At 43.6% G+C, this 16,220-nt stretch overlaps 1 protein-coding gene across 3 annotated transcripts in view; it reads left to right on the top strand.

Annotated features, from left to right (window-relative positions):
- Positions 1–16,220, top strand: part of col5a1 (collagen, type V, alpha 1) — a 142,307-nt gene that overhangs the window by 60,813 nt on the left and 65,274 nt on the right. For all 3 annotated transcript variants that reach the window (XM_012969175.3, XM_004916645.4, XM_012969176.3), the window contains exons 5-11: positions 6,274–6,405; positions 7,250–7,390; positions 8,429–8,728; positions 9,333–9,518; positions 10,383–10,442; positions 12,363–12,404; positions 12,626–12,688. In XM_012969175.3, coding sequence (XP_012824629.1) covers positions 6,274–6,405; positions 7,250–7,390; positions 8,429–8,728; positions 9,333–9,518; positions 10,383–10,442; positions 12,363–12,404; positions 12,626–12,688 — 924 coding nt within the window. The remainder of the gene's footprint in view (positions 1–6,273; positions 6,406–7,249; positions 7,391–8,428; positions 8,729–9,332; positions 9,519–10,382; positions 10,443–12,362; positions 12,405–12,625; positions 12,689–16,220) is intronic.

Here is a 16,220-nt window from a genome sequence, read left to right as displayed (position 1 = left end):
AATACTGGTTTTAGACTCGGAGGGAAGTGTATTAGTGTTCAGCAAACAGTTTGGGAGATTTTATGGCTCTGTGCACTTTCTTTCCACAGTCGTAAATTGCAGGCTTTGCCCTTTTCACCAATAATTACATGTAATTTTGTTTTCTGTCTCTCTGACTTGTGGCACTTAGCACAATACTTGATTGGCAATAGGCTTCCTTGGCTTTAATAACAATAATCCTTCTTTTAAATCACAGGTTGTACTAAAAGGTTTTGAAGTGCTGCATACTGAAAGTGGCATCTCTATTCAAAGCTTTTTTATTCTAAATAATTGGAGACCACTGAGTCATAATCACCTGGAAAACAAAACATTAAATTGGTCAAGTGGCTTGTTACAGAATAGAAATTGTTTTTGTAGGAACGCTAGGTGAGATGTCTGTGGCTAGGACCTTCTCATAGGGGAGAAATAGCTGTGGATAGGACCTTCTCATAGGGGAGAAATAGCTGTGGATAGGACCTTCTCATAGGGGAGAAATAGCTGTGGATAGGACCTTCTCATAGGGGAGAAATAGCTGTGGATAGGGCCTTCTTATATGGGAGAAATAGCTGTCGATAGGACCTTCTCATAGGGGAGAAATAGCTGTGGATAGGACCTTCTCATAGGGGAGAAATAGCTGTGGATAGGACCTTCTCATAGGGGAGAAATAGCTGTGGATAGGGCCTTCTCATAGGGGAGAAATAGCTGTTGATAGGCCCTACTCATAGGGGAGAAATAGCTGTGGATAGGGCCTTCTCATATGGGAGAAATAGTTGTGGATAGGACTTTCTCATAGGGGAGAAATCGCTATGGTTAGGACCTTCTCATAGGGGAGAAATAGCTGTGGATAGGCCCTTCTCATAGGGAAGAAATAGCTGTGGATAGGCCCTTCTCATAGGGAAGAGATAGCTGTGGATAGGCCCTTCTCATAGGGAAGAGATAGCTGTGGCTAGGACCTTCTTATAGGGAAGAGACAGCTGTGGATACGACCTTCTTATAGGAAAGAGATAGCTGTGGCTATGACCTTTTTATAGGAAAGAGATAGCTGTGGCTATGACCTTTTCATGGTGAAGAGATAGCTGTGGCTAGGACCTTCTCATAGGGAAGAGATAGCTTTGGCTAGGACCTTTTTATAGGAAAGAGATAGCTATGTCTAGGACCTTCTCATAGGTAAGAGATCGCTGTGGCAGCTTGGGGAATCAACACTAAGAGATATTGTATAATGACTCTTCTTCCCTAGGCTGCAGAGTACGGGACTGTTTCTAGGGACTATAAATGCCCCTTATTCTTACCTATTCCAGGATGACTCTCAGAAGTGGTTTATTGTGTATAAGCCCTGGAGAGCTCTACAGCTCCACCTGCTGTCTGAATATGGTGTAGCAGCCAACTGAGCTCCAGGTGCATTTGTATCTCCCTCACCTTCCTTAGCTCAAGCCCTGGTTAGTATAATTATTCCTCTCTCTTTAACCGACAAGTAGGAGAACTGAATTCTGCAGAGTCTGAGATCACGCCATGATGTCATTATTTATTCAATGTAATGGCTAAGTGTCATTCCTTCCCTGCGTTCTTTCTGCTCTGGAATGGAAATGTGACTGCCAGCCCGTGAAGTCTTGTGTCAATATTGATCTATTTCACTTTTAGAAGACTTGCATTTTTTCTTGCGTGCCGCTCACCTGCGTGCATTTTTTTTAGTTCTTGGCAGATAAAAATGACAAGTCAAAATAGAAATTCCATTAAGCCTCCATCATAAAGTTCTTAGCCGGAAAAAGTGAGATTTATACATATGGGAGGGAGGTGCCATAGTGTTTCCCTTAGACCGTACAGTATGGGGGTACAGCTTATTGTGTGCCCAGAACATTCCTTCTCTGTATATTTGTATTTATACATATGGGTAGGGGGTGCCATAGTGTTTCCCTTAGACAGTACAGTATGAGGGTACAGCTTATTGTGTGCCCAGAACATTCCTTCTCTGTATATTTGTATTTATACATATGGGAGGGAGGTGCCATAGTGTTTCCCTTAGACAGTACAGTATGGGGGTACAGCTTATTGTGTGCCCAGAACATTCCTTCTCTGTATATTTGTATTTATACATATGGGTAGGGGGTGCCATAGTGTTTCCCTTAGACAGTACAGTATGGGGGTACAGCTTATTGTGTGCCCAGAACATTCCTTCTCTGTATATTTGTATTTATACATATGGGTAGGGGGTGCCATAGTGTTTCCCTTAGACAGTACAGTATGGGGGTACAGCTTATTGTGTGCCCAGAACATTCCTTCTCTGTATATTTGTATTTATACATATGGGTAGGGGGTGCCATAGTGTTTCCCTTAGACAGTACAGTATGGGGGTACAGCTTATTGTGTGCCCAGAACATTCCTTCTCTGTATATTTGTATTTATACATATGGGAAGGGGGTGCCATAGTGTTTCCCTTAGACAGTACAGTATGGGGGTACAGCTTATTGTGTGCCCAGAACATTCCTTCTCTGTATATTTGTATTTATACATATGGGAGGGGGTGCCATAGTGTTTCCCTTAGACAGTACAGTATGGGGGTACAGCTTATTGTGTGCCCAGAACATTCCTTCTCTGTATATTTGTATTTATACATATGGGAGGGAGGTGCCATAGTGTTTCCCTTGTATTTGTCAGTAACTAAAACTCTCCATTTACCCCCCCCCCCACCAAATGCCGCACAATATTGACTTTGTGAGATTTACTAAGCCAGAGAATGCCCCTAATTGTGCTACTGGAGGGACCTGGAACGAATCAAAGTAACTGGTGCTAATGAGCGACACATACTGTAGCCGAAACCTGATTATTTGGGCAAATTCCTGTCGGGGGGGGGGGGGGGAATAATAACATTGAGTTAGAAGAAAATAAGTATCAGTTCCCTCAAGCTCAGCACAAAGCGAGTGGGTCGGCGGTGCCGGAGCTGAAACCTAAACTCTCATCCGTCTCCATCAGAAACATCCTGCGGTTCCCTGTTTTATGTTCCCTCTACATCTGTTTCCCATTTAGGTAACCAACATGTTCTTGGGTTCTTCTCTCTCTAATCTCCCCTTGAAAGAAAAAAAAAAAGCCCTGAATCGGCAGAATCTAAAATTAGCTTTTTTACATGTTAACGTAATGGCTACGCCCCTTGCATCTACTGCACTTGGACTTGTTCCACCATTGTCCAACCTACTGGAGATATTGATCTGCTTTGGCTTCTTCTTCTTTGGATTTCTTCAAAGAGCCCCTTATTGCCCGATAAAGAGCCACTTATTGCCCGATCCTTACGTTTATGACTTGGGCTATGGCTGCCAATGGACATACTTGTTGCGTGACATATGCCCAAGGCCCCGGTTTATTGTGTGGAGGTTCTGAAGTGGGTCTCTGTGTCTGGTCTGCTCATAAAGTGGCCTATTGTCTGCTGACACAGTTTGTCGTGTCTCCCACACACCAGCCAAGAGCGGTCTCTTTTCCACTTGGTGCATACTTTGCATTCTCCGAGGTGGCTGTATGTATGTACTTAAAGTGAATTACTGTGTCCTTAGCTCAGGGCTTTAGAACGCTCTATGGATTTCTTGGCCTCCTTATAAGGAGATGGACCCAGACCCAGGAGCAATAAAAGTCCGTTCCTTGGCTATATTTGTTCCTTGGGATGAACACACGTTCTCTTTATAATCTGGTGAGACTGAACAGGCCTCGGGGCCACTGATCTGGTGTGCGCTGGGGGGGGTATAATGATAACGGGGGCAGCAATGGGGCAGCAACTGGGGCAGCAGTAGCTCTAGAGAACATCAAAATACCCCAACATGTGGCAACTAATTTGTTAAGGAGCTACAGAGACACAGAGTGTAGTTGAGTGTAAGTTGAGTATCAGTTGGAAGGCTTAATGCACTAATAAACCTGGAACATGTACCTTTAAGAACAGTGATGTCATCAGTGATGTCACATGACTTACTGAAGCCGGTGTATTTATATGAAACGAGCATATAATACTAGGGATACACTCGCTTGCTTGGAGTGCAACATCTTCAATAATAAGGAGGTGCAGGGGACAAACTTGTTGGCTACTGCCCTGTATATTTTATCTTTGGGTAACAGGTGCACAGGTTTTGGGGTAGGTCCCTCATTTAGGTCAACCGAGAGGAAGGAAACCACCCTGGAAGCTCAAGTGCCTGAGGATGGCAATGACCATGAAATCTCATGCACCTCAGGGTGGGAATGATCATGAAGCCTCAGCCATCAGGCCAAAGCTCATGCATTTGAGGATGGGAACCACCATGAAAGGTAATGCACCTCACGATGGGAACCACCCTCAAAGCTTATGCCTCTGAGGATGGGAACCACACCCAAAGCTCATGCATCTGAGGATGGGAACTACCATGAAAGGTCATGCACCTCACAATGGGAACCACCCTCAAAGCTCATGCCTCTGAGGATGGGACCACCCCCTAAGCTCATGCCTCCGAGGATGGGAACCACCATGAAAGCTCATGCCTCTGAGTTTGGGAACCACCATGAAAGCTCCTGCCTCTGAGTTTGGGAACCACCATGAAAGCTCATGAACTTCATGGAACTCCCTGTTTTCACAAAGCCAATGGTCTATATTTGGCCGAATCCCATGTTCTTCATCTAGTCCCATTCATCCATTGCATTCCAACACCGGCCAAAGGCTTTCTCCACCAACTGCTTTGCGTTCAGAAAGCCTTGCTTACGTGCAGACCCAACAAAACTCAGCTGTGATGGTTAAAGGGGAAATGAGACACTCCTAGAACTAATTTTTCTAATAATATCGCTGCTTTGCTTCCTGTCATCTACAGTTATTCAGCCTCTTGTAGTCGGATGGTGATTCATCCGCGGGCACCTTGCCTAATTGCACATTCATTCTTGCCTTGGTTTGTTTAATCAACAGAAGACTTTGCAGCGGCAGCCGTGGCCCTACGCCATCTTTTTTTTTTTCCATTTCAGACTTTAACTCATTTGTACCTCGCCTCCGGCTTCGTTTACCTGCGACAATGGCGGCACGGAGCGAGGGGGGTTCGTTATCGCCGACTTTGTGGTTTCAATTAGAGCTGCTAATTCCCATGCTTTGTTTCTATAATAAGGCAAGCCGCCAGGAGATCAATCTCTCCGTAGCCGCGCTGCTCGGAATATTTATTTTAGGAATAGTTTAAAGCGCGTTGAGCTGTTATTTCTGACATTTCTACAAAATCCGGCTCCGCTGTTTCTACGCGTCCTCCATTAGCGCCTTCATTATCGCGAGGTCTAATCCATCATGTCGGAACAGAGTAAATAAAGTCTCTAACGACCCCAATCAAGATCGAAAGACAAATTAAGTAGTTCTCCTTAATGAATCACAAAACAAAGGTTTTATTTCAATTCACTTTCAGAACAGCACAGGTATAGGACCCGTTATCCAGAATGCTCGGGAACAAGGGTAATCCAGATAAGGGGTCTTTCCGTAATCGGATCTCCATACCTTTAGTCTGCTAAACCCTTAATCAAACCCAATAGGGCTGTTCTGCCCCCAATAAGGGGTAATTATATATTAGTTGGGATCAAGTACAGGTACTGTTTTATTATTACAGAGAAAAGGGAATCATTTAACCATGAAATAAACCCAATAAGGCTGTTCTGCCCCCAATAAGGGGTAATTATATCTTAGTTGGGATCAAGTACAGGTACTGTTTTATTATTACAGAGAAAAGGGAATCATTTAACCATAAAATAAACCCAATAGGGCTGTTCTGCCCCCAATAAGGGGTAATTATATCTTAGTTGGGATCAAGTACAGGTACTGTTTTATTATTACAGAGAAAAGGGAATCATTTAACCATTAAATAAACCCAATAGGGCTGTTCTGCCCCCAATAAGGGGTAATTATATCTTAGTTGGGATCAAGTACAGGTACTGTTTTATTATTACAGAGAAAAGGGAATCATTTACCCATGAAATAAACCCAATAGGGCTGTTCGGCCCCCAATAAGGGGTAATTATATCTTAGTTGGGATCAAGTACAGGTACTGTTTTATTATTACAGAGAAAAGGGAATCATTTAACCATTAAATAAACCCAATAGGGCTGTTCTGCCCCCAATAAGGGGTAATTATATCTTAGTTGGGATCAAGTACAGGTACTGTTTTATTCCCTTTGTTCTATGTGTTTAGTATAATTGAATCAGTGAAGGCAAACCTCTCTAGAACCTGCTATAGTTATAGTCCGGAATAGTATCAGTCCATAATGTTGCTTCCTTCTATGTTTCAGGGAGACATTCAACAGCTGATGATCGTGCCCGACGCCCGTGCTGCACATGATTATTGTGAACACTACACCCCCGACTGTGACACCGCCATTCCAGATGCACCGCAGTCTCAGGATCCCAACCAAGATGAATATGTAAGTACGGCAAGGCCCTTAGCCGCACCCATTGCAGGGCGTCGCCACTAGGGTGAGCTCACGAGAGGTTCTGAAGGACATTCCAGATGTTTCCATAGACTTCTATTGAGTTCTCATGAGATAAACCATAACGTACTTGATTCCCATGGAAAATTAATCTGGCCCAGTGTCTTCAATGGCCCATTATACTGATGTGATCTTCTCAGCATAGTAACATAGTAAGTTAGGTTGGAATAGACGTACGTCCATCACGTTCAACCATAATGCCTATATATAACCTGCCTAACTGCCAGTTGATCCAGAGGAAGGCGAAAAACCCCCATCTGAAGCCTCTCTAATTTGCCGCAAAGGGGAAAAAATTCCTTCCTGACTCCAAGATGGCAATCGGACCATTCCCTGGGGCAACTTGTACTATCTCCCCTGTATTCCCTCACTTGCTAAATACCCATCCAGCCCCTTCTTAAAGCTATATAATGTATCAGCCAGCACCACTGATTCGGGGAGGGAATCCCACAACCTCACAGCTCTCACAGTAACAAACAAATATTTAGCTGGAGCCTCCCTTCTTCTAAACGGAGTTGGTGCCCTCGTGCCCATTGGAAGGCCCTACTGGTAAATAAAGCATTAGAGAGGTTATTATACGATCCCCTTATATATTTATACATAGTTATCATGTCCCCCCTTAAGCGCCTCTTCCCCAGTGTAAACAAACCCAACTGGGCCAGTCTTTCCCCATAACCGAGACTTCCCATACCCCTTACCAGGCATAGACCAATATAGAATATTGGGGTTCTTATGAGAACATCCATGGGGATTTCATGCAATGTGTGTCGTTGTTTTGCAGTACCCAGAAGCTGCTGAAGCCGAAGGCGAGGGTTATTACTATGAATATCCTTACTACGAAGATGAGAAGACAGAAACTGCAACTACCAAGCCCACGCCTGAGAAAGCCGAGGTACTAAGGCCCGAGACAGAAATCGAAGAGGTAGTGTATTTATCGACACAAGTTGCGCAATAACTTATCTGCAAGTATATCACACACCCCCAAAATATGTTAAACAACTGGATATTTCCTGGCCATGCCCACTTCCACCTCCAGTTTGCAATCAGATAGGAATCAAGTAGGTGCCTGGTTGGCCATGTTGGTTTCAATTCATCCATCCACCACTCATTGGCCTGAAAATCTGGCCTGGTTAAAAAATCTAGTCTGATCAGGGACCGCATCGGCTCGTTGATGCGATCCCCGGACCGACTTTTCCTATACCCATTGTTATAATTCGATTGTTTGGCCCTGGGGAATTATCCTAGATTCTCCCGATATTGCCCACCCGTAGGTGGGGGATATCGGGAGAAGATCCGCTCGTTTGATGACATCGCCAAGCGAGCAGATCTGAAGGTGTATGGGGACCTTTAGTTAGGATATCTGTTACAAGTTTTAGTCTGACCTTCTTCCTACCCGGCCTGTTGAGACAATTCCCAAGAATCTCTTCCCAAGAAGAGCTGGTGTGGTCCAATGACAATAAAGGAAACCATACTGGCATAATACTGCAATGCAGAATATATTTGTGGAGAACACTAACAAGACAATACCAAGTATTCACTGGTGCATTTGGAACAGGGTGGCAGTATAACCTAAGAATGTTCTACTGGAGACTGACTAACCTCAAGTTGCCAAGAACTTACATAGTCTTCTCTATGATAGTTTGTTTTGAAAAGCCTCTACCTTACTTAAGCTGACCATACACAATTAGAAACCTTTATTGGCCAGGGCACCAAACAAACAAAACATTGGACTATTTGGACTTTCAATGGTGGGTCAAACTTGAGTAGATTCGATTAGGCCAATGATCAGATCACATAGGGTGCCATAGAGACCCATTCTTGGCTTGATGAAATCCTTGGCCAAGGGTATTTTCATCCTCACCCAACTATTATCTTGTTAAGAAGCTCAAAATTCCAACAAGTGTTGTATGTTCTACAAACTCTGGATATCACCTTTATTTTTAATGTTTTTATTCAACAGGAGGAAACACCCCCACCAACTGAAGCCCCTGCTATTCCCGTCACTGATGCTCCACGATTTGAGACCAGGGAAGAGAGCAGGGTAGAGAGCAGGGTAGAGAGCAGAGTGGATAACCCCACCACCGATGACTACAACTATGAAACCGTACAGGAAGAATATTACACCGCCTCTCCTTATGAAGATGTCAACTACTCTGAAGGAGAGGAAACAGGAATTGAGACTGGGACTACTGGTGAAGGCCTCATCGAGGGAGAAGGAGAAATTTTGACCAAAACTGTCATCACAAGCAGCTCATCCAATGTAATTTTCTATGTCTTTATGCTTACTATTTGCAACTAGATATCCGTTCTTTATCAGCCTTCCATTGTCATCCCTATTTATCTCCTTTAGCAACCACTGGTCTTAAAGTATGTATCCTTAGATGTTTGGCTCCAGTTCTCCTTATCTTCTTGTGTTGCCATTTCTATGTGAGGTTTTTAGAGCTACGCTTCTTGTGCACGAGTACTGTGGGCTAATTTCACTACCTTTCTTGGCCTAGCTAGTCCACAAAAAGGTCTCTGGTAGGCCTAATGTGTATTGTGTAAGGCCTTCAAGAAACTGTCTGTTGAAAGCTGACAGATGCCTGAATCTCTGGGGTTGGATACATATGGTGGTCTTTGTTGTAAGTTTTGATATAGCTTCTAGGCTGTTGGGTGCATAAAAAAAGTTCTTGTATATATGATATAAGCCTAGTGGCTTTGGGCAATTCGCCTGTGAAAAGTCAACAATGTCTTTGCTGTCTCAATGTGGCTTATCAATATTGCCTTTATTTGGCAACCCCTTAAGGCTGGACTAATGGCTACCTATATGCTCCCAACCATACATTTATGTATCAGATTTTCATTTCATGTCACTGGATTTATAGGGCTCATCGGTCATCAGCAGTGGAAGTTCCAAAAAAGAAGGCAGTACCGACGGAGATTTCACAGAAGTGACCATACAGGAGTACGACCAAGGGAAAGATACTTACTATGACATCTACGATGATAAGCTTCTCACTGACACTTCAGACGGAATTGGTGGGCAGCCAGCTGAACAAGATCAATTTGGCGTATGTATTTAGAGTTACTCATTGGTTCCATAGGCGTTCAAGAACTACCTTCACTGTCTGTTGATTGTAATGAGATAAATGCTTGCAAGATGTCTGTTGAGGTGGTCATACATGGGCAGATTCAAGCTGCGGATTCGAGTCCTTTAGACCAATTCAGCAGCTTATTGACCCATGTATGGGGACTCCCAATGGGCCCCCCCAATCAATATCTGGCGACAATCAGGCAGGTGTCGATTGGGCAGGTTTGATTTTCCCGTTGGATCGGGGACCGCATTGGCTCATTAAGGTGGTCCTTGGTCCAACGCTAATTCCATCGTTTAGTCCTAGAGCAAAACGATCGAATTAGCCTGATATCGCCCATCTTAGGTGGGCACATTGGGAGAAGATCCACTCATTTGGCGAGATCTTAACGTGTATGGCCACCTTTGGTTTAACTGGTTGGACAATCAAAAAAGCAACCACATATTTTAGGCCTGTTTGATCCAGGAGCCCCTGGGCAATGGGCACAAGATGTCCTTGGTCCAACACTTCTATGCCCATCATTGTAATTCAATTGTTTAGCCCTAGAGCAAAATGATCCAATTAGCCCGATATCGCCCATCTTAGGTGGGCACATTGGGAGAAGATCCACTCATTTGGTGAGATCTTATCGTGTATGGCCACTTTTGGTTAAACTGGTTGGACAATCAAAAAAGCAACCACATATTTTAGGCCTGTTTGATCCAGGAGCCTCTGGGCTGGTCTTCTCAAGTCTGTCAACACGCAAGGCATTGTGAAAGCCGTAGAAGAGCTTACTATTGATACAACGCTCTTACGGTTCTTGTTACACTTTATATCACTAAACACTTTCTTTATATGCTTCAGATTTCAGGTGGGGCCAGAGGTGAGAAAGGACAGAAGGGAGAGCCAGCCATCATTGAACCCGTAAGTCCCTCTTTGAATGCAAGACTTTGGGGATCAATCTTTCTTGGGGCGCAGACCATGATATAGACAAAAAGTCATATCCTCATTCACAACTCAACATTTACATTAGCTGGGTGCACAGAGTTGGGAGGCACATTGTGATATACCAAGTGTCTACTCTATTGGCACATTATAGCAACTTGGCTGCCCTCCATTGGAGACACTAGGAACTGCAGTCCTCTGTAGGGGAGAGAAGGGCACCTCAAACACTGAGAACTAATATATTCCGATACATATAACATAAATGAAGCAGAACATAAGAAAGACTCCAGGCTGACTCTCCTGCAGCTGAATTGAAAATCTATGTCCCCATCACTAAGTGACACACAAGCAGCTCCAATTCCTATGTAAACACTTGGATGTGCATCCGTGTCGAGTATCCCCAGATGTCTGAATCTGCAAACAAAGCACTAACAGCAGAATAAACATTGGCCGAGTCCCCAGATGTTTGCTCTATGAATTATCTCATGAGTTCTGTTCATTACTGGGCTCCGAGTGAGCACCCACCTTCACTTGCATCTCCTCCACCCTTCTACTAAAGCTCATGGTCTAAATTCCACTTGGGAATGGCCCTTCATGTGCTTTTGGTATGGCACCGACTGGATCATATGTGGTCGGAGTAACTTGGAAGGGGTTTGGGATTAGCGAAATGCGTTGGGAAGGTCTTGTTCATCTCAAACCCTGGGTCATTTTGTGGATATTTCCATAAAACAACCTTAAGAAACTTTGACCCGCTTGAGTGGCTTATATTCTTTTCTCCTTCCCTACCAAACAGTGCTGATGTACAGCTGTGAGAGTTACTGGGGGTAGGACTTTGGTCTTCCATTCACAGTCTACTTAAACGTAGTCTCCAGTTGGAGACTTGCATCTCCTCCACCCTTCTACTAAAGCTCATGGTCTAAATTCCGCTTAGGTATGGCCCTTCATGTGCTTTTGGTATGGCACTGACTGGATCATATGTGGTCGGAGTAACTTGGAAGTGGTTTGGGATTAGCGAAATGCGTTGGGAAGGTCTTGTTCATCTCAAACCCTGGGTCATTTGTGGATATCTCCATAAAACAACTTTAAGAAACTTTGACCCGCTTGAGTGGCTTATATTCTGTTCTCCTTCCCTACCAAACAGTGCTGATGCACAGCTGTGAAAGGTACTGAAGGGTGGGACTTGGGTCTTCCATTCACAGTCTACTCAAACTAAGTCTCCAGTTGGCTGGAACCTGTTGGGGGCTGGAGCTTATTCCCAGTCTGTGTGGGAATCGCCCCTTGAACAGCTGAACATATCCAGGAGTGTAAAAACGAGCCACGTTAGAGCCCACAGTCCCCTGAAATAACTGGGACAGAGCGTAAAACCTGAAGCACATGTTTAGGATACCACCCACAGAGGGCACGGGACCAACGGTTCTCTCTGGGGAGGCCAGTAAATCATTCACAGAAATGTTATGGCAGGAATCCACTGGGATTACATCATTTTGGGATATACAGACTGCTAAGGGCAACATGGGAAAAAAAACTGTTTATTTTATACACAATCAGAGCAGATCCCACACACACACAGTCCCATACATATCTATGGGGAGCGGGGAATAGCACAGTAAGCCTGGTTATAGTACGGCTGTAGAAGAACCATAATCAGCCAGAACAGCAAATGAAGAGCATATAAACCCCCCCAAAACGTTTAGACCAATAAGGACTCCCCATATGGTTTCTTACATTCTTCAAACAGGGAGAAGTTCACTGTTTATCCTACCATGCATTATGTCAAGGCCCAACCGTGGGTGTCATTATATGTTATTATAGCCTTTCACATGTCCATATTGTTCTGCTCAGTGTTGAGGGACTTGACATGCTGGTATTTACTGGCTAATAAACATCTCCTCTCTCTAGGGAATGCTGATCGAAGGACCACCAGGCCCAGAAGGTCCAGCTGTAAGTAATAAGCATTAACGTAATATATATACAGTATATGTTGATATGGTTGATATAATAATAATATATTACATATTTAATTCTTCATAAAGTAGACCAGAAGATCGGTGGTGGTTAAGGTGTTTCAGAACTTATGTTCTCCCAGCTTCTTGCAGAAGATGATGGGAACTCTTGATGTGCATGAGAAGAGAGTATGCCACTCATTTATTTCTTCCTTGCAGGGTTATCCCGGTCCTCCTGGTACCTCAGGTCCTCCTGGTCCAGCTGGAGATCCTGGAGAGAGGGTAAGTGCTGTCTCTGTGTCGTAACCACCTCACGTCCATCTATACACCTGGCCATGTAGATAAAATATCAGCATCAGGTTTTGGCCTAAAGACAGACATAGCTGAACATCATACCTCTTATATGATGGCTTCTGCGGTGGAGAACTTCTTCTGAAGAACAATGGAATCATCAACTTATCTCTTCCACCTTGACTTATCTCTTGACTTCCATTACCTGACTGGTGAGAGGCATACTTATGGCTTAAGATCTAAATCAGAACTCTTTGGAATTTTATTCCGTGTAGTCACAGTTCTTTTATCAGCCCAAGGCATGCTGGGAGTTATAGGTCAACGGTAGCTATAGTCTACTTATCCTGACTCGGAAACCTGCTATACACAAGCAAAATGACCTTCAAACAAACCTCGTGTAACATTAGTACCATGGAGTTGCTTTCACGCTCGTTTGAAGCACTAAAAACAAATAAAACAGTAATACAAGGGACCTCTGGGGGAACGTTGAGAGCAGTAGGGCTCGTGTAATGTTATATTAATGTATATAAAGCTAATTTCTGTGTATAAACTGTATGTGTTGGCAGATTATGTTTATATAGGGACTATGGAATCACCCTGACCGTCCGTAGAGCAGTACAGCCTTCAGCTTCATTTAGCCCATTACTCCAACCTGCCAATCCCAACCCTGTCATGGGACACATTCCCAGCTGCTTATAGACAATATAAAACCTTCAAATATCTTTAATGTTCCAGTATGGTATTTACACTGGAGTGAATGCAAGCTCTTGTGTACAGCGGAGGCAAGTTTCCCAGCACTGTTTCCCCCATCTTAGCGAGAAGAAATGACATCATAACACAATGGGGCTCGCACATCTGGCTTCCATTAGGAACAAGGCTTATTTTTCAGGGTGTGTCCAGGGCGTCTCAGACTGTGGAAGTCAGGCAAGAAACCCGGGGGAAGGAGAAAGAAGCAGTGTTCCATAGGAACAGAACGTTCTCCCCCTCCTGGGCTACAGACTATTGGTCGTGCAAAGGCAAAGTGTTTGTGTTTTTATAACACATTTTAACGTAATGGCCAACTAGACCTGTTCCTCTGCTTCCTCTGCCACAAATACTCCTAACACTTTATAAGGGCAACAATTTGGGGTTAATTCAGTCTAAATGGACAACTCATGAAAGAGATAGCTCTAAGCTGATACAGATTCCCATATTCTGTAAACAATACATGCCTAGGTTCTTTGGAACTTTGCCTTTTAGAGAGCATCCGACCACCATGCTGGCTTATTGCCTACAGCTGGCTGGTTGGAATTTCTACACTATAGAGTGACACCTAGTGGCTAGAAGTGGTTTCACCCCAACATATTCTGCATTTTTTCTCAATAAAAGGGCTTATACACCCAAAGACCGACCAATACCGGAGATAAAAAGGGCCCTGCTCACAAGAGCTTACAATCTCTATCTCAACAAACTCAATCTCCCAGTCTCTGCTGGGATTGCTGATCATTTCTGTTGATTGTAGAGGAGGACCCAGGGCCTACTAATCTTGTCATGATGAGATTTCCATTTGGGAATAGATCTAGAGCTAGATACTTGTAGACGTATATTAATAGTGATGAGCTAAAAATTTGCGAAAATGGTGAAAATGTTGGGCGAGCCACAATATTTTTGGAGACTTTTTTTGACGCGGTGACATTTTTTCTGATGCAGGTAACATAGTAACATAGTAACATAGTAAGTTGGGTTGAAAAAAGACATACGTCCATCAAGTTCAACCATAATGCCTATATATAACCTGCCTAACTACAAGTTGATCCAGAGGAAGGCAAAAAATCCCATCTGAAACCTCTCTAATTTGCCTCAGAGGGGAAAAAATTCCTTCCTGACTCCAAGATGGCAATCGGACCAGTCCCTGTATCAACTTGTACTAAGAGCTATCTCCCATAACCGTGTATTCCCTCACTTGCTAAGAATCCATCCAGCCCCTTCTTAAAGCTATATAATGTATCAGCCAGTACGACTGATTCGGGGAGGGAATTCCACAACTTCACAGCTCTCACTGTAAAAAATCCTTTCCGAATGTTTAAATGGAACCTCCCTTCTTCTAAACGGAGTGGGTGCCCTCGTGTCCGTTGGAAGGACCTACTGGTAAATAAAACATTAGAGAGGTTATTATATGATCCCTTTATATATTTATACATAGTTATCATGTCACCTCTTAAGTGCCTCTTCCCCAGTGTAAACAAACCCAACTTGGCCAGTCTTTCTTCATAACTGAGACTTCCCATACCCTTTACCAGCTTAGTTGCCCTTCTCTGGACCCTCTCTAGCTCAATAATGTCCCGTTTGAGCACTGGAGACCAAAACTGAACAGCATATTCTAGATGGGGCCTTACCAGCGCTCTGTAAAGGGGAAGAATAACCCCCTCCTCCCGTGAATCTATACCCCTTTTAATACAGCTCAGAACCTTGTTTGCCCTTGCAGCTGCTGCCTGGCATTGCTTGCTACAGCCAAGTTTATTATCTACAAGGACTCCAAGCTCCTTCTCCATTATGGATTTACCTAGTGCAGTCCCATTAAGGGTATACGGGGCTTGCATATTTTTACATCCCAGGTGCATGACCTTACATTTATCCACATTAAATCTCATCTGCCACTTAGCTGCCCAGATTGCCAGTTGGTCAAGATCCCGCTGCAGGGATGTCACATCCTGGATAGAATTGACTGGTCTGCAGAGTTTTGTGTCATCTGCAAACACTGATACATTACCCATAATACCCTCCCCTAAGTCATTTATGAACAAATTAAACAAAAGTGGACCCAGTACAGAACCCTGAGGGACCCCACTGAGAACCTTATTCCAAGTAGAGAATGTACCATTAACAACCACCCTCTGTACCCGATCCTGTAGCCAGTTTTCTATCCATGTGCAAACGACTTCACTAAGACCAATAGACCTTAGCTTAGAAAGCAGTCGTTTGTGGGGAACGGTATCAAATGCTTTGGCAAAATCCAAATAGATTATATCTACTGCCCCCCCACTGTCCAGCTTCTTACTTACCTCATCATAAAAAGCAATTAAATTGGTCTGACATGACCTGCCCTTCATAAAGCCATGCTGATTACTGCTCATAATGCCATTCTCCACTACATAGTTTTGAATGTGACTTTTTTTGTTTACGCGAGCAACAAATTTTTTGCCAATTTTTTTTTTACATGGACTTTTTTTTGGCGCATAACATTTTTTGACGCAGATAACGGTCTTTTTGATGCAGGCGAAAAATTTTTGACGTGGGCGCCATTTTTTTTACGCGAGCGACAAATTTTTTGCCAACTTTTTTTTGACATGTGACTTTTTTTGACGTGGGTGATGTTTTTTTTTGATGCAGGTGACAATTTTTTGACGTGGGCACCACTTTTTGTGACGCGAGCGACAATTTTTTGTCGACTTTTTTGACGCATAACATTTTTTTTGACACAGGTGATGTTCTTTTTGATGCAGGCGACAATTTTTTGATGTGGGCGCCATTTTTTTTTACGTGA

Source organism: Xenopus tropicalis, chromosome 8, assembly GCF_000004195.4.
Source record: "Xenopus tropicalis strain Nigerian chromosome 8, UCB_Xtro_10.0, whole genome shotgun sequence".
NCBI lineage: Eukaryota > Metazoa > Chordata > Amphibia > Anura > Pipidae > Xenopus > Xenopus tropicalis.
Note: the sequence above shows the minus strand (reverse complement) of the source record. Positions and strands in the feature narration are given on the sequence as shown.